The sequence below is a fragment of the Nerophis ophidion genome, linkage group LG15 (assembly GCF_033978795.1).
Source record: "Nerophis ophidion isolate RoL-2023_Sa linkage group LG15, RoL_Noph_v1.0, whole genome shotgun sequence".
Classification (NCBI taxonomy): domain Eukaryota; kingdom Metazoa; phylum Chordata; class Actinopteri; order Syngnathiformes; family Syngnathidae; genus Nerophis; species Nerophis ophidion.
Window position 1 is genome coordinate 21,984,203 of NC_084625.1, and position 19,933 is coordinate 22,004,135.

At 41.2% G+C, this 19,933-nt stretch overlaps 3 protein-coding genes and 1 long non-coding RNA gene across 7 annotated transcripts in view; 3 read left to right on the forward strand and 1 right to left on the reverse strand.

Moving 5' to 3' along the window:
• The window catches only part of sycp2l (synaptonemal complex protein 2-like), a 15,916-nt gene extending 3,526 nt beyond the window's left edge, over positions 1-12,390 (forward strand). The window contains exons 2-24 of one of the 3 annotated variants that reach the window (XM_061921787.1): positions 43-162; positions 239-352; positions 427-531; positions 613-637; positions 698-777; positions 838-926; positions 992-1,026; positions 3,239-3,381; positions 3,441-3,493; positions 3,565-3,610; positions 3,675-3,767; positions 3,827-3,899; positions 7,380-7,607; positions 7,685-7,731; positions 8,293-8,362; positions 8,484-8,548; positions 8,616-8,658; positions 8,780-8,851; positions 8,928-9,118; positions 9,194-9,288; positions 11,936-12,035; positions 12,108-12,166; positions 12,243-12,390. In XM_061921787.1, coding sequence (XP_061777771.1) covers positions 43-162; positions 239-352; positions 427-531; positions 613-637; positions 698-777; positions 838-926; positions 992-1,026; positions 3,239-3,381; positions 3,441-3,493; positions 3,565-3,610; positions 3,675-3,767; positions 3,827-3,899; positions 7,380-7,607; positions 7,685-7,731; positions 8,293-8,362; positions 8,484-8,548; positions 8,616-8,658; positions 8,780-8,851; positions 8,928-9,118; positions 9,194-9,288; positions 11,936-12,035; positions 12,108-12,166; positions 12,243-12,291 — 1,995 coding nt within the window. In that variant the 3' untranslated portion in view covers positions 12,292-12,390. Of the gene's footprint in view, positions 1-42; positions 163-238; positions 353-426; positions 532-612; positions 638-697; positions 778-837; positions 927-991; positions 1,027-3,238; positions 3,382-3,440; positions 3,494-3,564; positions 3,611-3,674; positions 3,768-3,826; positions 3,900-7,379; positions 7,608-7,684; positions 7,732-8,292; positions 8,363-8,477; positions 8,549-8,615; positions 8,659-8,779; positions 8,852-8,927; positions 9,119-9,193; positions 9,289-11,935; positions 12,036-12,107; positions 12,167-12,242 lie in introns of all 3 variants that reach the window. The other 2 variants (XM_061921789.1, XM_061921788.1) reach the window with 2 other exon arrangements.
• The window catches only part of LOC133569449 (uncharacterized), a 23,304-nt gene continuing 3,865 nt past the window's right edge, over positions 495-19,933 (reverse strand). The window contains exons 3-8 of one of the 2 annotated variants that reach the window (XR_009809814.1): positions 18,013-18,304; positions 17,725-17,866; positions 8,913-9,300; positions 6,181-7,572; positions 1,310-3,850; positions 495-1,105 (exon numbers count right to left, since the gene is read on the reverse strand). This is a non-coding gene — a long non-coding RNA (uncharacterized LOC133569449). The remainder of the gene's footprint in view (positions 1,106-1,309; positions 3,851-6,180; positions 7,573-8,912; positions 9,301-17,724; positions 17,867-18,012; positions 18,305-19,933) is intronic. The other variant, XR_009809813.1, reaches the window with a different exon arrangement.
• On the forward strand, positions 13,698-16,210 carry LOC133569448 (guanine nucleotide-binding protein G(olf) subunit alpha-like). Its single transcript, XM_061921796.1, has 11 exons — positions 13,698-13,833; positions 13,907-13,979; positions 14,513-14,567; positions 14,630-14,749; positions 14,970-15,067; positions 15,136-15,190; positions 15,267-15,340; positions 15,420-15,478; positions 15,545-15,665; positions 15,756-15,954; positions 16,029-16,210. The coding sequence occupies exons 1-11, from the start codon at positions 13,698-13,700 to the stop codon at positions 16,173-16,175; spliced, it is 1,137 nt and encodes a 378-aa protein (XP_061777780.1). The 3' UTR covers positions 16,176-16,210.
• The window catches only part of LOC133569440 (piezo-type mechanosensitive ion channel component 2-like), a 26,711-nt gene continuing 24,621 nt past the window's right edge, over positions 17,844-19,933 (forward strand). Inside the window, 1 exon segment of the mRNA XM_061921781.1 lies at positions 17,844-18,288. Within this exon segment, the coding sequence (XP_061777765.1) occupies positions 18,222-18,288 (67 nt within the window). The 5' untranslated portion in view covers positions 17,844-18,221.

Sequence of the window (19,933 nt, forward strand, 5' to 3'; positions counted from 1 at the left end):
GCTGATTAACCTGTCAATCATCACTATGCTTGTGCGAGTCAGCTGGAGGCCCAAATGGAGGACTGTCTTGTCCATGGAGACTCTCCCCGTCTGGTGTGTGTGCTCCGAGAGGAAGGCGTGACAAGCTGCATGCTTACCAGACTGGACCAGCTGGTCAAGAAGGTAGCAGGCCGAGCCGCCGCGATTCCACTTCCGGTTTGGCGACCTTTCCATATTGCTTTTTCATCTCTGCTCGCAGCAGCTGAGCGGTGCCAAGTACAGCCAAGTGACCGTGGTCCTGAAGTCTTTGGAGAGTCTCACGGATACCAAAGACGACCTGAAGATGCTGCTCGACCTTGGAGTCACTGCCAAAGTAAAACACACTATTAACAAGAATGTGTGTATATGTGTGTACGTATGTATACTACTACAATAATGCATTGTCAGGTTTTGCTGTGGTTCCAAACGTTACGTGACCTCTTGACCGCCGACCCCGTGAGAAACTCCGCCCAGCTGGTCACGCTTACCTTAAGCTTCTTCGACTTCCTGCTTGTACGCGGCACGATGACGAGCTTCGTTGTGGAGTTTGCGATTCCATGACAACTTTTCTCTGCCCTTCTGGTCTTCTTTCAGCTGCTGGGTCAGTCGTCTCTTCCAGGTGGGTGGGCCGCGTGATGTCGAGTCACCTGACCTCTGACCTCACTTGTCTGTCTGTCAGTCCCCCAGCTGGCCGTGCTGCTTTTGGAGCTCCTTCAAATGGTTCTGGAGCAGGAAGCCCCCTACTCTTTAAGATTGGAGGTACAGTCTAGTTATGTTAGTAATGCGGATTATTATGGGATGTCCTGGTGTCGTCATCAGGCCATCAGAACCTTCAACATCATCCTGGACTCTGTGAGCATAGATCAGAAGAGCAACGTCCGAAAGGAACAGACATTAATCCAGAAGATGTAAGACAGAGTGTTTGAGATGGCGTCACGACGAGAACACGCTAACATGCGCTAAATGTCTGCAGATCGCAGGTGGCGGCCATCATTCAGACAGCAGGAGGTGAGTCAAGTCGCTTCCAAATCAGGCAAACCACTCCTGTCATATTGAGGATCTTTGACTAGAAACTTTACAGTGGAACCTGCAAAACAGAACAGGATCGTTGGCTAGTGATTTTAAAGTTGATCCACAAAAACAGCAGAATACTCCTGTTATACAGAAGATCTTTGACTACTACTTTTATACCAAGTAGCAAAAAACAGCAGAACAATAATGCTATATAGAGGATCTTTGACTGGCTTTGTTATACTATGTCACACAAAACAGCAGAACAATGATGTTGTACCGAGGATATTTCATTAGTGTCTTTACTGTAGGTCCCCACAAACAGCAGCCCACTCCTGTTGTGGGAGGATCTTTGACTAGTGTCTTTATTGTAGGTTCTCACAAACAGCAGCCCACTCTTGTCATTGGAGGATCTTTGATTAGTGTCTTTACTGCAGGTCCCCAAAAACAGCAGCCCACTCCTGTCATGGGAGGATCTTTGACTAGTGTCTTTACTGCACATCCCCAAAAACAGCAGCCCACTCCTGTCTTGGGAAGATCTTTGACTAGTGTCTTTACTGCACATCCCCAAAAACAGCAGCCCACTCCTGTCTTGGGAAGATCTTTGACTAGTGTCCGTACTGTTGGTCCCCCAAAACAGCAGCCCACTCCTGTCATGGGAGGACCTTTGGTTAGTGTCTTTACTGTAGGTTCCCAAAAACCGCAGCCCACTCTTGTCATTGGAGGATCTTTAATTAGTGTCTTTACTGCACATCCCCAAAAACAGCAGCCCACTCCTGTCTTGGGAAGATCTTTGACTAGTGTCCGTACTGTTGGTCCCCCAAAACAGCAGCCCACTCCTGTCAAGGGAGGATCTTTGGTTAGTGTCTTACCTGTAGGTCCTCAAAAAGAGCAGCCCACTCCTGTCATGGGAGGATCTTTGACTAGTGTCCATACTGTTGGTCCCCCAAAACAGCAGCCCACTCCTGTCTTGGGAATATCTTTGACTAGTGTCCGTACTGTTGGTCCCCCAAAACAGCAGCCCACTCCTGTCATGGGAGGATCTTTGGTTTGTGTCTTAACTGTAGGTCCCCAAAAACAGCAGCCCACTCCTGTCATGGGAGGATCTTTGACTAGTGTCCGTACTGTTGGTCCCCCAAAACAGTAGCCCACTCTTGTCATTGGAGGATCTTTGATTAGTGTCTTTACTGCAGGTCCCCAAAAACAGCAGCCCACTCCTGTCATGGGAGGATCTTTGACTAGTGTCTTTACTGCACATCCCCAAAAACAGCAGCCCACTCCTGTCATGGGAGGATCTTTGACTAGTGTCCGTAAGGTTGGTCCCCCAAAACAGCAGCCCACTCCTGTCATGGGAGGATCTTTGGTTAGTGTCCGTAAGGTTGGTCCCCCAAAACAGCAGCCCACTCCTGTCATGGGAGGATCTTTGGTTAGTGTCCGTAAGGTTGGTCCCCCAAAACAGCAGCCCACTCCTGTCATGGGAGGATCTTTGGTTAGTGTCTTAACTGTAGGTCCCCAAAAACGGCAGCCCACTCCTGTCTGAAAGGATCCTTGATTGGTGTCTTTACTGTAGGTCCCCAAAAACAGCAGCTCACTCCTGTCATGGGAGAATCTTTGGTCAATGTCTTTACTGTAGGTCCCCAAAAACGGCAGCCCACTCCTGTCTGAAAGGATCCTTGATTGGTGTCTTTACTGTAGGTCCCCAAAAACAGCAGCTCACTCCTGTCATGGGAGAATCTTTGACTAGTGTCTTTACTGTAGGTCCTCAAAAACAGCAGCCCACTCCTGTTTTATGTAAGGGATCTTTGACTTGTATTTTTACAGTAGGTCCCAAAAAACAGAACATTATCTTTGACACATGTAATGCACAAATAAAAACAACCATATATTTTACAGTTTCATTTACGGTAAATATTGTACATTTCACAGTAACATTTTGGTAACTGGCAATTTTTTACTCTGAAATCTAGATGTTTTTATAGTGTACATAAAAATACATTTAATAAATGTGTAATGCGGGAATTTATTATTCACTGTTACAAGCGGCCCTCTGAGATCAGCCACAACTGTGATGTGGCCCTCAATGAAAACAAGTTTGATTCCCTTCTTATAGAGGATCTTTGACAAAGATTTTTTGCAGTATGTCCTGAAAACAGAACACTCCTGTCACATATTGGAATCTTTTGACTAGTGGTGGTGGGGGGTGTTCCAGACTATGACCTGCAGGTGAGTCTCTCGGAGGCCTTGTGTCGTATGACTCCCAGAGAGGATCGAAGCCAGAGAGCCAATCACTGGTTCTCCTGCTGTGACATCAGCAAAGCCTTCTGTGACATCCGAGATGCCAACTTTGAGGCGGTGAGTGTCCAACTTGTCTAGTTTTTTTGACTTGCGTAACCCCCCTCTCTCTCTTTCAGGACTGTAGGTGTTTCCTGAACTTTCTTAACCATCGCCATGGCGACCAGAGAAAGTGATGGATCGCAAAATGAGTACATCATGAAGGTGTGCATGGCCTCTTCACTCAGGTTGTCTGTCTTCTAGGGTTCACACCTTCCCATGTCTGAGAGCCTTCTTGGACTCCACAGAGGTACAAACCAAAATTGTGATTAGAAAATGTGTTTTGTCTCTCATGTTGACTCTCGCGTCTTCAGCTGTTTCGCCCCAAAGACGACAAACTGGATGAGTTCTGGGTGGACTTTAACTTTGGGTCACAGCGTGTCAGCTTTTTCATAGACATGCCTCAGGTAGTGTCGGTTGTGTTTCCTCTACGTGTTAGTCTTTCTCCGAGTGTCTTCTTTTTCAGGGCTTCCTGTGGGAGTCCATCCACCTTCAGAGGGAGGATGTAAATGAGTACAAGCTAGAACTCCAGCAGGATGGTGAGTTTCAAGGCTTTAAAACAGGGGTGTCAACAGGGCACATTTTGAAAATATTAAAAAGTGGAAAAAAGATCCAACAGGTGTAACGTAAAGAGAAAATGTTGCAATATTGACACTAATAAAACAAAGCTGCCATGAAGGAAGTTTTTGTCATTACTCTAAATATTGTAAACTAACTTTTCTGAATAAGGGCGTTTTGGATCCTTGAGACCATTAGTCGGATTTTCCCCCCGAGCTGTCTTTGCTCAAAAATAATCAACCAAAAGCAAGTAATGTTGTTGAGACATATTTACCTATTTAAGGCTCCAATTAATTCATATCAATTTTTCCACTCTGAGCATTTTTCAACTGTTTTTTGTATTAAAAAAGAGGGTTTTGACCAAAAGGACAAACAATATAAAAAAAATTAAACCTTTTGTCAACAGTCAGATCTGAAGTTGATCTAGAGATATTTAAGCATTGAAAGAAAAACATATACAGTGCATTTGGAAAGTGTTCACAGTGCTTCACATTTTCCACAACTTATTTCAAAACTTAATACATTTTTGTCCTCAAAATTCTACACTTAAAGGGGAACTGCTCGTTCACAATCATTATGAAAGACATGACAACAGATGAATTACTTTAAATGCATTCTAAATATTAAATAAGTGAGCAAGTCCGCTTACATCATAGCTTATGGGAGCTGTTCAATTCTGTCCATTGAGCCTCTTAATAAAACATCCAAACCCCCTTCAGGGTTTTATATACATGCTGTATAAGTATATATCTAATGTAGTAACGAGCACATTTATAATTGTTAATATTTACGTATTTATTATTTTGAGCATACGCGGCGCATTAATTTCACAAAAGCATCACTTTTTTTTTTCTTCACCACTAATTACTCACTGCAGACTTTATGAGAGCTAAAAACCATTATAAAACATCACTTACTGTATAAGGTCTGCTGTCATTAGGATGCCGACTGATGGGATGTTCACATTCCCATTTAGATGAAGGATGTCTTAACATCTTCACTAAGAAATGTATTGATAATGTATTAGACATTAAAATAAGAAATTACATGAACAAAAGTAGTTGCAGCCTATGATCAGTACTTTGTTGATGCACCTTTGGCAGCAATTACAGCCTCAAGTTTTTTGGAATGTGAAGCCACAAGCTTGGCACACCTATCTTTGGGCAGATTTGCCCATTCCTTTTTGGAGCACCTCTCAAGCTCCATCAAGTTGAATGGGTAGTGTCTGTGCACAGCCATTTTCAGATCTCACGAGAGATGTTCAGTGGGATTTAAGTCTGGGATCTGGCTGGGCCACTGAAGGGCATTTATAGAGTTGTCCTGAAGCCATTCTTTTTGATATATTGGCTGTGTGTTTAGGACTGTTGTCCTGCTGAAAGATGAACCGTCCCAAGTCTGAGTTCAGGAGCGCATAGAGAAGATTTGTCATCCTGAATGTGTCTGTACATTGCTGCATTCATATTTCTCTCTATCCTGAGTTATTCGCTGAAAAACATCCTCACTGTACGATGCTGCCTCCACCACAATGCTTCGCTGTCGGGATGGTATTGGTCTGGTGATAAGCAGTGCAAAACGGGACCCATTACCTCCCTGCTTGTTACTCAGCATCAAGGGTTGGAATTGGGGGTTAAATCATCAAAATGATTACAGGGCGTGGCCACCGCTGCTGCTCACTGCTCCTCTCAGCTCCCAGGGTGTGAACAAGGGAATGCAGAGGACAAATTTCACCACACCTAGTGTGTGTGTGTGTGTGTGTGACAATCATTGGAACTTTAACTTTAATTTAACGACGCCTGGCATACACACCAAAGAGTTCAATCTTGGGCTCAATTTGAATTCTTCTTCCCCAGTACCCTCTTCTACTTGACCCCCTCGCCCCTTGACTCTAGCATCTAGTGCCATGGCCAAGTATTGCAAATACACCCCTATGCATTCTTACGTTAATAGTCTATGCCATCAACCCCCGCCTTTTGCCAGCAATGACATAAGGCAGATGCGACAAATATTGTTTACTTTCAAGATGCTGTTGCAAACAATGTTCGGCTTTGCTTGTGCCCTTTTTTATTTGTTCCGCTTGTCTTTATTCAGAAGACCATTTTGACGTTTTTGGCGAAATACGCAAGTGCTAGCACGTCAGCTTGCAAAATGTGTTTTATCGTTTGTGTTTGAAGTCAATATTTACGTGCAGTAGCAAAGGTTAGTCTGACTAAAATCACAAGTGAAAATCATTAATTACATTTATTACTTACACTTATTACTTACATTTGTACGCTTCTCTGAATTTCCGGCGGTCTTCCATCTTTCTCCTCGCACTCTGTAGTGAAGGGCTGTCTGCAAGCTCACATCAGGTCGAGGGAGTTATTTCACCCTCCCCCCGGCACATAATTCGAACACCTATTAACATCAATGCGCAAAAACCAAAGAGAGGTGGCAAAAACCAGGGCAGAGGAAGGGTATTCGAATTGAGCCTTTGTCTCAACATATCAGAATTTTTTTCTCATGGTCCAAGAGCTTTTAAGATGGGCTGCTGTTTTTTGTTTTGTTTTTTCAACTAAGAAATGGCTTCCTTCTGGCCACTCTACCATACAGGCCTGATTGGATAGCTGCAGCAATGGTTGTCCTTTTTGGAAGGCTCTCTTCTCTACAGAGAGGAATGCTATATCTCTGACAGAGTGACCATCAGGTTCTTGGTCACCTCCCTGACTCGGGCCCTTCTCCCCGATTGCTCAGTTTGGACCGCCTGCCAGCTCAAGTAAGAGTCCTGGTGGTTCCACACTTCTTCCATTTATGGATGATGGAGGCCGATGTGTTCATTGGCACCTTCAAGGCAGCAGATTTTTTTTTCTGGACACTTACCCAGATTTGGGCCTCAAGAGGTCTACAGACAGTTCCTTTGACTTCATTCTTGGTGTGTGCTCTGTCATGCACTGTCAAATGTGGGACCTTTTATTTATGACAGGTGTGTGCCTTTACAAATTACGTCCAACCAACTGAGTTCACCAAGGGTGTACTCAAATTAAGGTGTTGGAATGTCTCAAGGATGATAAGTTGAAAAAGGTTACACCTGAGCTGACTTTCGAGTTTTGTGGTAAAGGCTGTGAATACTTATGTACGGGATTTCTTGTTTTACATTTTTATTACATTAGCAAATATCTCTTAAGAGAAAAGCTTTTTTACATTGTCATTATGGGTTATAATGTCTACAATTTTGAGGACAAAAATGTATTTATTCGGTTCTGGAATAAGGCTGTAACATAACAAATTGCGGAAAAAGCGAGGTGCTGTGAACACTATCCGGATGCACTGGATACTGTATTTTTTTTTTGGTTTTGAAAATTAAAAATATCAATGGCCCCCGCGTGCTTTAATTTTGTTTGTGTGCTGCCTTAAATGGAAAAAGTTTGGACACCCCTGCTTTAGAATGTCCAATCACAAAATACCCATCCTATTTTTTTCACCAGAATGCACTGGGGCTCAGGCGGTCCTCAGTGTCCAGCTGAGTGTTCCAATCGCTTACCTAAACACCAAAGGTTGGAGGGTGAAGCTGCTTTTCCGCCCAGAGCTCCTCGAAGCGCTGGAGGTTGCGGGCCGGACAGTCTTCGCTGTGTCTCAGGAAAAAAGTGGTGAAAAATCTACCCCCGGGACCCGTAGACTCTACAACAGGAAGAAGCGACCAAGTCAGCTGAAGGGTTAGTACTCTTTAAAAACAAAACAAAAACTCCTCCAGATCCATGCAGTCCATTGTTTATAGCCCATTTTTGTGTAGTTCTTCCTTTGTCGTCCCCAAGCAGCGATGAAGATTCTTTCATCAAGGTAAAAACATTTTACATTTTTTACGCTCACTCCTGGTCTTACTGCAATTATGTGTAATGTTTGACGTATTATTAAGGGGTAAATGATGATCTTAAATATGTGCACAAAACAAATAAGCTTTTTTTTCTACATGAAAGAGTAAGAGAATACAAAAACATGATTTTCAAATTACACAAGAATGAGGGGTTCTAACAATCACTGAGGGTTGACATTATTATGAGTATTTTTCTTAACATTTGTTGTTACATGTACCTGTATGTGCCTATATACGCGTGTCCGTACAGTATGTGTTTATAAGTCAGGTAAAGATGAAAAATGGTATACAAAAATAACAGGAGTTAAATAATCACTTTATCGATAGACAAGACAGATACTCCTACCCCTTACTCATTATCAAGTATAAGTTTCGATAGAAAAAACCTAATCATTGTCTTTTGTTTTCATTTTGTATTTGTTTTCATTTTGAAATGTTTTAAATTCTGTACTTGTACTTAACTGTATTGTTTTTCTGTATATAACTTCTGTTTGGACTGTAACATATCCAAATTAAATATTCATCAGAGGCCTCGTATAAACCGAGCTTCAATCCTCTTCGACCAAGTTATACACTCTACGCCATCGTACAACTCAGGTGAGTTTTTATTACAGGAAGTCATCCAGCACCCCCTGCCACCCTAAAATGGACAAGCGGTAGAAAGGTAGAAATGGATGGATCTTGTAGTAAAAGATTAATTTCACTGGCCTAGTTCCAGGTCTTCCTGTGGAGGCGATGCCTAAAAGCTTACAAGAAGAGTTGGACCTTTCTCCAACAACAAAGGTACCACTTTTTTATTTTTAGTCATAAAAATAATCAGGACGGAATGAGCTGTTTGTTTTGTGTGCAGGAAGTTTCCAGTTTGGACAGGAAGCGAACCCCTGAAGAGTCAGGTCTTTTACACCAGTTTAACGTGTCTTTGCAGCAGTTTTCCACATAGTGGTGCTGTAAATCCCAACTCTACTTTGTGTAATAAACGCTTTGCTGTCTTTTTTTTTTTTTTTTTTTGGAAAGGTTACCTGTCAGATGGGCTTGAGGCTGTGTTTGCCCAGAAAGGCGTGGAACCCAAAAGGGTGGAGCCGGAAGGTACAAATTGAGATTTGTTTAATCAGTATTTTTGTGTGCACATATTTCAAAATCGTGGTACCTTTTTTTTCCCCAGAGTGGCCACTTCAGGAAGGTGTGGAGCCCTTTAAAGAGGAGGAAGAGCCTCTTAGAGACAAGGCAGAGCCATCCTTGACAAAACAGCAGGAGACCGTCAATGTTCTGGAGGTGGACACACAGTTCCATTTGACTTCCAGCATCCAAACTGCCTTCAGCGTCTTCAAAACCAAACTAGAAGAACATTACACTGTCAGTAGAACAAACCAGGTGATGAAATATTTGTGTGCTGTCAACAAATCCACTCCGGCAAAATTTTCCTTTCAGGACTGCTGGCAGAAAGTGGAATCTGAGATTCAGTCGTCACTGAAAGACTGTCAGGAACATGTCTCCTCGCTGCTCTCGGCTGTCCATCAACACAGGTGCCACTTCAGCTGTTTCAGACACATAAATATATTATTGTGTACTTCACCAATTTTGAAGATGTCTCAAAAGTCCCACTATAGTGTACTGGAAGTGTCCAAAATCTACAAACCCCGTTTCCATATGAGTTGGGAAATTATGTTAAATGTAAATATAAACGGAATAAAATGATTTGCAAATTATTTTCAACCCATATTCAGTTGAATATGCTACAAAGACAACATATTTGATGTTCAAACTGATTGAATTTTTTTTTTTTTTGCAAATAATCATTAACTTTAGAATGTGATGCCAGCAACCCGTGACAAAGAAGTTGGGAAAGGTGGCAATAAATACTGAAAAAGTTGAGGAATGCTCATCAAACACTTATTTGGAGCATCCCACATGTGTGCAGGCTAATTGAGAACAGGTGGAAGCCATGATTGGGTATAAAAACAGCTTCCCAAAAAATGCTCAGTCTTTCACAAGAAAGGATGGGGTGAGGAACACTCCTTTGTCCATAACTGTGTGAGCAAATAGTCAAACAGTTTAACAACAACGTTTCTCAAAGTGCAATTGCAAGAAATTTAGGGATTTCAAAATCTACGGTCCATATTATCATCAAAAGGTTCAGAGAATCTGGAGAAATCACTCCACGTAAGCGGCATGGCCGGAAACCAACATTGAATGACCGTGACCTTCGATCCCTCAGACAGCACTGTATCAAAAACCGTCATCAATCTCTAAACAATATCACCACATGGGCTCAGGAACACTTCAGAAAACCACTGTCACTAAATACAGTTTGTCGCTACATCTGTAAGTGCAAGTTAAAGCTCTACTATGCAAAGTGAAAGCCATATGTCAACAACATCCAGAAACGCCGCCGGCTTCTCTGGGCCCGAGATCATCTAAGATAGACTGATGCAAAGTGGAAAATTGTTCTGTGGTCTGACAGGTCCACATTTCAAATTGTTTTTGGAAATATTCGACATTGTGTCATCCGGACCAAAGGGGAAGCGATCCATCCAGACTGTTATCGACGCAAAGTTCTGTGATGGTATGGGGGTGCATTAGTGTCCAAAGCTTGGGTAACTTACACATCTGTGAAGGCACCATCAATGTTGAAAGGTACACACAGGTTTTGGAACAACATATGCAGCCATTTAAGCACCGTCCTTTTCATAGACGTTGCCTGCTTATTTCAGCAAGACTATGCCAAGCCACATTCAGCACGTGTTACAACAGCGTGGCTTCGTAAAAAAAAGAGTGCGGGTACTTTCCTGGCCCGCCTGCAGTCCAGACCTTTCTCCCATCGAAAATGTGTGGCGCATTATGAAGCATAAAGTACGACAGCGTAGAAGCCGGACTGTTGAACGACTGAAGCTCTACATGAAACAAGAATGGGAAAGAGTTCTACTTTCAAAGCTTCAACAATTAGTCTCCTCAGTTCCCAAACGTTTGAGTGTTGTTAAAAGAAAAGGTAAAAGGTGATGTAACACAGTGGTGAACATGCCCTTTCCCAACTACTTTGGCACGTGTTGCAGCCATGAAATTCTAAGTTAATTATTATTTGCAGAAAAAAATAAAGTTTGAGTTTGAACATCAAATATCTTGTCTTTGTAGTGCATTCAATTGAAAATGGGTTAAAGGATTTGCAAATCATTGCATTCTGTTTATATTTACATCCAACACAATTTCCCAACTCATATGGAAATGGGGTTTGTAGTTTCAACGCTTAAATTAAGACCATTTTAAAATGCTTTTAGTCTTACAGCCCCACTGGAAAGTTTTGTGTATGTAGCTTTATGCTAATGAGCTGTTTGGTCAACAGGGTCTCCAAGGAGCACTGTTTACTTCATCCACTTCTTACATACACTGTAACTCTGTTCAATGTAATAGATATCATGTAAGGCGTGGAACAGGAGGACATGAACGTTGGTGACACTAGCATAGCTATGTGAGGTACATGCTAACATTACACTCACATCTTAACAGCAACGTCAAACTAGGTTTGCATATTTACCAAAGTAAAACTAAATCTTGTTACGCTTTTCTTTGTTCCTCGCATTGAACAAAGAGAGCACAGTACCAAGTCATATTCCTTGTGTCTTAAACATACTTGGCCAATAAAATTCATTCTGAAATGCTCAAACTGACAACTCCCACGTCTGCTGCTGATTGATTACTTGTTAGCAGACAAAACAGGCTGCATTTTAACATGTGCAGTTAAGCCTACGGAAGTAGTTTAATCATGTTTGGTGAACGAGGGACACATACAGTAGGTAAAGTTTTATTTTTGCCTCATCCGGCGTGTGATGGAACTAATAAGGAGTGAGACTAGCCAGTGTGCTCAAACATCCGCCAGGTAGCATCTGAGCAGATAATGTATCTATTTCTCCTTCGGACTTGTCAGGTTGCTAGTGAATTCTTCAAGCTTTGAGGGGTGAGGCAAAACCCAGACCCACTTTACGGTTAGATCATTTAAAAGTCCCTCTATCAATCAAGTTTCTACCGCTTGTCTCTCTTGGGATTGCGGAGGGTTCTGGAGCCTATCTTAGTTGCATTTAGGCGGAAGGCGGGGTACACCCTGGACAAATCGCCACCTCATCGCAGCATTTAAGTCAATTTTGCATAATGGTGGACCTCATGTGTGATGTATTTTAGGTTGATTCTGATGCAGAGCTTTGAGAATTCCATCGCAGATCAGCTCAAGTGTTTGGAGGAAAACTCGACCAACCTTAACAACATGTGCTCTCAGATTCTCGTAATAATCCGACCACCATTTGGGTACATCGTTGTCATTATCATTCCTGAGGTGCTGATTTTCTTGTCTTAGGGGTTCTTCCAGACGGAGATAAAGCGACTGTCCGACTTCTGCGACCAACACCACCAGCAGTCAGTGTGACTTTTTTTTTTTTTTTAACGCCATTTAACTTGAGCTGGTCTAAATGATTGTTTGTGTTCCCACCAGGTTGAGGTCCTTAGAAGATGCAAGGGCGGAGCCTTCGTCCAGCCAATGAGGAAATGCCGATGCAATAAATCCTACCTTGAATTGGACTTTGTTATTCAGGCAATATTTGTAAACACATATAATGTCAATAAAGTTAATGTGTAAGTTGTGTGTAACCATTGTAACTCACAAGCAGATGACAACGCTGCAATGTGTACTATTCAGAGGTGGGTAAAGTAGCCAAAAATTGTAAACAATTACTTCAGTAGGTATTCAGTGACAAAACTACTCAAGTACTAATTAACTGTAGAGTAACTTCTGATTTATTTAGTTTTTAAGTAAACTTTAAAAAGAAAAAAAAAAGGGGGGTGACGGTCGTGCGGGCATGTGACGATCAGGCTCCGTTTGATGAGATGGAATTAATGGTTTTGCTGGTCTCAAACTGAGCGCCACCACCAATAAGAGCTTAGTTTGGGATTTGCTTTTCTCCTCCTACCCCATGTTTACCTTTTTTCCCTTTCTTTTTAATGGAGCACTGCCCTAGTAGCGATCCATCAATTTTCCCGTTCAGTCTACCCTTTATGTTGTCTGTGATTGTAATGGAACTTAATATGATTTAAGTAAAAGTAGTGTTTCTTCACAAATATATGTAAAAAGTATGCTGTGCTAAAACTACTCCTAACTAGTACAATTAATCCAAAAAGTTAAGAAAATGTAACTCAAGCATTACTATCCATGTACGGTACAACTACACGGGTGTACTGGGAGTTTTCCTGTTGGCCTATGAAAATTTGGCCGCTTTATTTATTGGTGCACCTTTCTTCAGTAACTAAGGTAACACTCCCAGAGATATTCTGCAACACACTACACCAGAATACCTGACCCAATGGTCCTGGATGACAAACCATTCCAGAACCTAAATACATTTAGTAATGTTTTACATCAATGAGACGAGTTTGACAGTATCTGTGAATTGTAGGACAGCGTGGAAGAAACAGTCCATGGACCATTTTTTTCCTAGGATGGTCAGTAGTGACCTTAACCATTTTCTACTGTAGTGAGACGAACAGTCCAATCTCCAAATGCATTTATTTAGCTTTTGATCCAAAAGAAGAAAAAAGGTGTGTTGTCTGGTTGCCAAAGAGACACAAGAAGGAAAACATTGAAATCCCCTTAAGACAAGCAACCATTGCACTAATGAGGCGGGGCACTGGGGTGGGGGTGTAATGTGCAGGTGAGTTTCTCCATAACACCGCAACCGTTCAAAGAGCAAAAGGATGTCGTCTGGCTGAAGTGGACTTGACCAGGGTGCAGTTCTTGGATGTTGATGGACAAACGCACTTGGACCTGTTGACGTTCAACAAGCCAGAGAATCCACAGGTAGCATTATTTAATTTTTTTTTTTTCCGTTTCCAATAAAAGTTGTTTTAATGTTGGGAGTGAGTCACGGATGGTGGCTGTCTGTCCACAGTGGACATGGGCTGCCTGGGAGGGAAGACGGAGGAAGAACGACTGGACGAAAAAGCCAAACGGGAAGCCAACAAGAAGATAGAGAGACAGCTGCAGAAAGAGCGACAAGCGTACAAAGCCACACACCGACTGCTACTGCTAGGTCTGTCTCACTTCCTGTTTTTTTACCGCGCAAGTCTCACCTCCCGCTTGTCTCATTACCCGTCTGCATGCAGGAGCAGGGGAGTCGGGTAAGAGCACTATTGTTAAGCAGATGAGGATTCTCCACGTGGATGGTTTCAATGCTGAGTGAGTCACATTTGAGGTGCTTTTATTTTGAAATGAATGTCCCTGCCTTGGCTTCACGGTGGAAGAGGGGTTAGTGCGTCTGCCTCACAATACGAAGGTCCTGAGTAGTCTGGGGTTCAATCCCGGGGTCGGGATCTTTCTGTGTTGAGTATGCATGTCCTCCGCGTGAATGCGTGAGTTCCCTCCAGGTACTCCGGCTTCCTCACACCTCCAAAGACATGCACCTGGGGATAGGTTGATTGGCAACACTAAATTGGCCCTAGTGTGTGAATGTGAGTGTGAATGTTGTCTGTCTATCTGTGTTGGCCCTGCGATGAGATGGCAACTTGTCCAGGGTGTACTCTGCCTTCCGCCCGATTGTAGCTGAGATAGGCACCAGCGCCCCCCGCAACCCCAAAGGGAATACGCGGTAGAAATGGATGGATGGGATTTCCCTGTCTTGAGGTCCGCTTTAAAGAACTTCAGAAGATAAAAAGCACCATCCTTGGACACTCTTCCAGAAGTTTATCTTAGAAGAAACTTGTGTCTTTCAGAGAGAAGCAGCAGAAGATTCAAGACATCAGGAAGAATGTGAAGGACGCCATTGTGGTAGGTCACATGGCGCCAGATCACATGACCAGCTGAGTGACACTGACACATGTCTATGTCAGACCATAGTGTCTGCCATGAGCATGTTGACGCCGCCCATTCCTATTGGTAACCCTGCCAACCAGTTCAGAATTGACTACATCAAAGGCATCGCACCGCTGTCTGACTTTGAATACACTGAGGTAACACACACACACACTGGAAACTCAATGTTTGTTGTCACCATGTTAATGACCTGATGAAATGAGACTATAAATGGCATACACACACCTGACTGCAAAAGTGTGTGTGTGTCACCTGTGGCCTCATTAAGCGAATGTCTTCGGGGAACATGAAAGAGACAAAACAACTGTTTGACTCGCTTGACTTCCTGCTCTGATGATGACACGTGGTGTCTCTCAGGATTTCTTTGAGCATACTCAGAAGCTTTGGGAGGATGAAGGCGTGAAGGTGTGCTACGAGCGCGCCAACGAGTACCAGCTGATTGACTGCGCTAAGTAGTAAGAAACGCACACACAAACTTCTTGTTGATGAACCCCAGTGGACCAATTATATGTGTGGGTCCTAGCTTCCTGGACAAGTTAAACTTAGTCAGAAGGGCCGACTACACCCCTACTGACCAGGTAACAAAATAAAACAATCAGCTTCAAGCTTCAGTCCATGTTTCTAGGCACCCTTTCAACCTGCTCTTTTCTGAAGGATTTGCTCCGCTGCAGAGTTCTCACTTCAGGGATTTTTGAAACCCGCTTCCAAGTGGACAAAGTCAACTTTCAGTGAGTGTCGGAAGCCAAATTTCTTCACCTGTTTTTGATTGGTTTACATTCTACAATTGTGTGTGTGTGCGCCCATCAGTATGTTTGACGTAGGAGGGCAGAGGGACGAACGCAGGAAGTGGATCCAGTGCTTTAATGGTGAGCTAACGTTTATGATATTGTTTAACAACACAAGTTGATGACTGCATATGTTTCATCATGCAGACGTGACGGCTATCATCTTTGTAGCAGCGAGCAGCAGCTACAACATGGTGATCCGAGAGGACAACTCCACCAATCGACTGCGGGAATCCCTCGACCTTTTCAGATCCATTTGGACCAACAGGTTCTAGCTCTCTGATTGGCTCCTCTTGATTATCCCTGTCTATTATCATTGGCTAACTTGGCCTGCTTTGTTTTGTGTGATTGGCTGCAGGTTTCTGAAGACCATCTCGGTCATTTTGTTCCTGAACAAACAAGATGTTCTTGCTGATAAAATACTGGCAGGGAAATCCAAACTGGAGGATTATTTCCCAGAATACGTGAACTACACCGTTCCTCCAGATTCTGTTCCAGATACAGATGAGGACCCCAGGGTGACCAGAGCCAAATTTTTTATCAGAGATGAGTTTCTGGTAAGGAAACAAACATTGTCACATATTCATGAAGAATGATTTAATTGCAACTAATTGTCAGTTTTTTTCTTTAGAGGATCAGCACAGCAAGTGGCGACGGCAAACACTACTGCTATCCTCACTTCACGTGCGCGGTCGACACAGAGAACATCCGCCGTGTCTTTAACGACTGTCGTGACATCATCCAGAGAATGCACCTGCGGCAATATGAGCTGCTCTGAATGGCTGACTGTGGCCTTTCTCTTTCTGGATCAAGCCAGTCATTATATATATATATATATATATATATATATATATATATATATATATATATATATATATATATATATATATAGTGACTGTGGCCTTTCTCTTTCTGGATCAAGCCAGTCATTATATATATATATATATATATATATATATATATGTGTGTGTGTGTGTGTGTATGTGTGTGTATATATGTGTGTGTATATATAGATGTGTTTATATATATATACATGAATATATATATATGCATGTATATATATAAACATATATATATCCATGTGTATATATATATGTATATATATATATATATATGTGTGTGAACATGTATATATGTATGTATATGTATATATATGTGTGTACATATACATATATACATTTATATATGTATGCATACATACATATGTACATATATATATATGTATATATATACACATGTATGTATATGTGTATATATGTATGTATGTGTATATATATGTATATATATATATATATACATATATATATATATATATATATATATATATATATATATATATATATATATATATATATATATATGTCTTGATTGGATTATCCAGAGAATAGTGCTCGATACCGTGGTAGAGCGCAATATGTAGGTGTGGGAAAAAAATCACAAGACTACTTCATCTCTACAGAACTGTTTCATGAGGGGTTCCCTCAATCATCAGGAGATTTTAAAATCTCCTTAAAATCTCCTGATGATTGAGGGAACCCCTCATGAAACAGTTCTGTAGAGATTAAGTAATCTTGTGATTTTTTCCCACACCTATATATATATATATATATATATATATATATATATATATATATATATATATATATATATATAATATAGTACACACACCGGTATATTAGTTATCAATGATTGTTGTGGGTAGTAAATGATGCCTTCTAGACTGCTGGTAGATTTCAATGCCTAAATAAAAGTAAACAAATAATGACTGATGACCATAATAAGTGTGTTTAGTACGCTTGTAGCTTGTAACAAGGGTACTGTACATAATAGTAGAGAAAACACCAAATATGTGAATTAAAAAAAACAATTTGTCAATAAATTGTCTGCCTTTATGATCAATAAAATAGCTTGCATTATTTAAATCCAATAAAAGTAACAACTCTAAAAGAGTGTAGTTCAACAGCAAAGACAAGTTAGCTTAACAATCTCTCTAGGAGGTACCCATCCCGACCTAACGCCGGAAAAATACTATTTTTTGCTGGCTAGTTTGTTCATTAATCTATTCATCTATGCAGCTGATATTTATTTTTTGAGTAATATTTGAATACGGAGGCAACAATAAGATAATACGGATAACTGGTGTAGTTGTGTATATTGGCCAGCAGAGGGAGACAATGCCAATAACAATTAACATCTTATGAACTTGACTGTTTGCTCGCCTTAACACCTCAGATTGCCTTTTGCGCTCAAATCACCTCAAATAAATGATTATTGATAGATTTTTGTGATTAATATACGATATGAAATATGAGCTGAGATTCAATTACCTCGCTGTAATTCGATCGTTGATATTCTGGGCTGTTTTATGGAAGGGTTGGCAGTCTCCGTTGAGTCGTTGATTGGCTTAGTGGTTGTCAGTCAACCACTAAGGGGCGGGGCTAGCTGATGTGCGATTTTCTTTTTTCCCCCCTCAAGTCAGAGAGAAAAGAAAAAAAGTCAGAAAACATCTGCGCGCCTCAAGTTGTTTTAAGAAGAAAGAAGAAAAAGAAAAGAAATAGACTGTAAAGACTGAAGATTGTCTCAATGTTTTTCTCTTTTTTGGAACATTTTTGTACCTTTAAAAGCGGGTCAGACATTGGGTCGGTGTGACTCATTGCGTGTGTCTGTGGAGGATGACACCGGGGTGTGTGGTCGCCTTCAGGCGGACCCCTTGTTCGGCCGGCGGCTACCAAGACCTCTGACAGTCCTCCTCTTCTTGGGGGTACTGAATCAGAACCAGAACCAAAACAAGCAGGACGGGCCTGTTGCAAGAACTGGATCCAGGATGTCCTGCGGTCCATTGGTAGTGGGTCTTCTCTTTAGGGTCCTGCTGCCCCTCAGCTTGACCGCAGGTTGGTTGTTTTGGTACTATTATTAACAAAATCAGTGTTACAATAATAATATTAATTGTTTCAACTAATTGGCATTTGATTGACAGCTTGTGAGATGACCTTAACACCAGCTTTCAGGAGAAATCAATCAATTATTATTAAGAAATACTGACTAATTAGCTTAAATTGGAACACAAATATGTCACTAATTAACATTTAATTAACAATATTTATTCTAAATGTCAAAAAGCATATTGTTTCATTTAGCTATTTCACAACCAATACAACAATGGGCGCTATTGTTGTTGTGACAATTGTTGTTGTGACAATGACAGTTTGCACTTTTTGGGGGAAGATAAAACTTGCAGTTTAAGTTTTTTATTTATTTATTTTTTTGGAAAATGCAATCTCTACTTATTGGCCTGGCATGCACATTGCAGCCTTTACAAGTTTCGTGAAAATACCTGATTGTTGTCGTGTAAACATATACCTGTTTTTTACGGATGTACTCTTCATTAAGGACTTACATTTTTGCTGCTGGCGTGACATCTCATTAGCATGTATCTTTTGTATAACTTCCTCATCATTGTGTACGTTTATGACACTGTTAAATAAGTTATGTGACTAAAAAACAATCTTTTGGGGGGAAAAAAACCTGGCAGGACAGGACGTTAGTGTTTCTTTACAAAATGGCGTCACCCCCTATTGGGCTGGCATGCACATTACAATGTTTATATTCATTTTCTTTTCTCAGGAAAGCAAAAAAACTACTTGACACTACTTAGGTTTGGATACGACATAGATTGTGTTTAAAGTATGTTAAATGTTGTGAACAGTTGTGTTGGATTGTCACAGCTAGAATGTTAGCTATAACTGTATATCTTATGAACACAAATTCTTACCTGGGTGAGCTGTCTCTATCTTTCAATTTATTACCATTAAAGTTTGTTAAATGTTCGAACGGTTGAGTTAGATTGTCACATGTTAGCCCATTACCGCATTGTCGCATACCTAATTAACAACACAAATGCTAACGTAAGATAGCTACATCTGTATGTTTCAATTTGTTAGCATTGAAGTCTGGTAAATTCTGTGAATGGTAGTGAAAGATTGTCTCTGCTTGCATAATTAACAACACAAATGCTAACGTGGGCTAGCCATGTCTGTATATTTCAATTTGTCAGCATTAAAGTCTGTTAAATGTTGTAAATGGTAGTGTTGGATTGTCCTTGCTGGCATGTTAGCCTATTACCGCAGACCTAATTAAAAACAAAAATGCTAATCTATGCAGTCTATGTCTGTTTCAATTTGTTAATATTAAAGGCCTACTGAAACCCACTACTAACGACCACGCAGTCTGATAGTTTATATATCAATGATGAAATATTAATATTGCAACACATGCCAATACGGCCGGTTTAGTTCACTAAATTACAATTTTAAATTTCCCGCAGTTTTTTGTTGAAAACGTCGCGGAATGATGACGCGTGTTTGTGACGTCTCGGGTTGTAGCGGACGTATTAGCCCAGCACCACTTACGGCTAAAAGTCGTCTCTTTTCATCGCATAATTACACAGTAATTTGGACATCTGTGTTGCTGAATATTTTGCAATTTGTTCAATTAATAATGGGGACGTCAAATAAGAATGCTGTTGGTGGAAAGCGG

Coding starts and splice junctions, on each gene's coding strand:
- LOC133569448 (XM_061921796.1), top strand. CDS start 13,698: ATGGGCTGCCTGGGAGGGAAGACGGAGGAAGAACGACTGGACGAAAAA. Junction 14,568..14,629: donor ATGTGAAGGACGCCATTGTG/GTAGGTCACATG, acceptor TGTCTATGTCAG/ACCATAGTGTCTGCCATGAG. Junction 15,191..15,266: donor ACTACACCCCTACTGACCAG/GTAACAAAATAA, acceptor TCTTTTCTGAAG/GATTTGCTCCGCTGCAGAGT.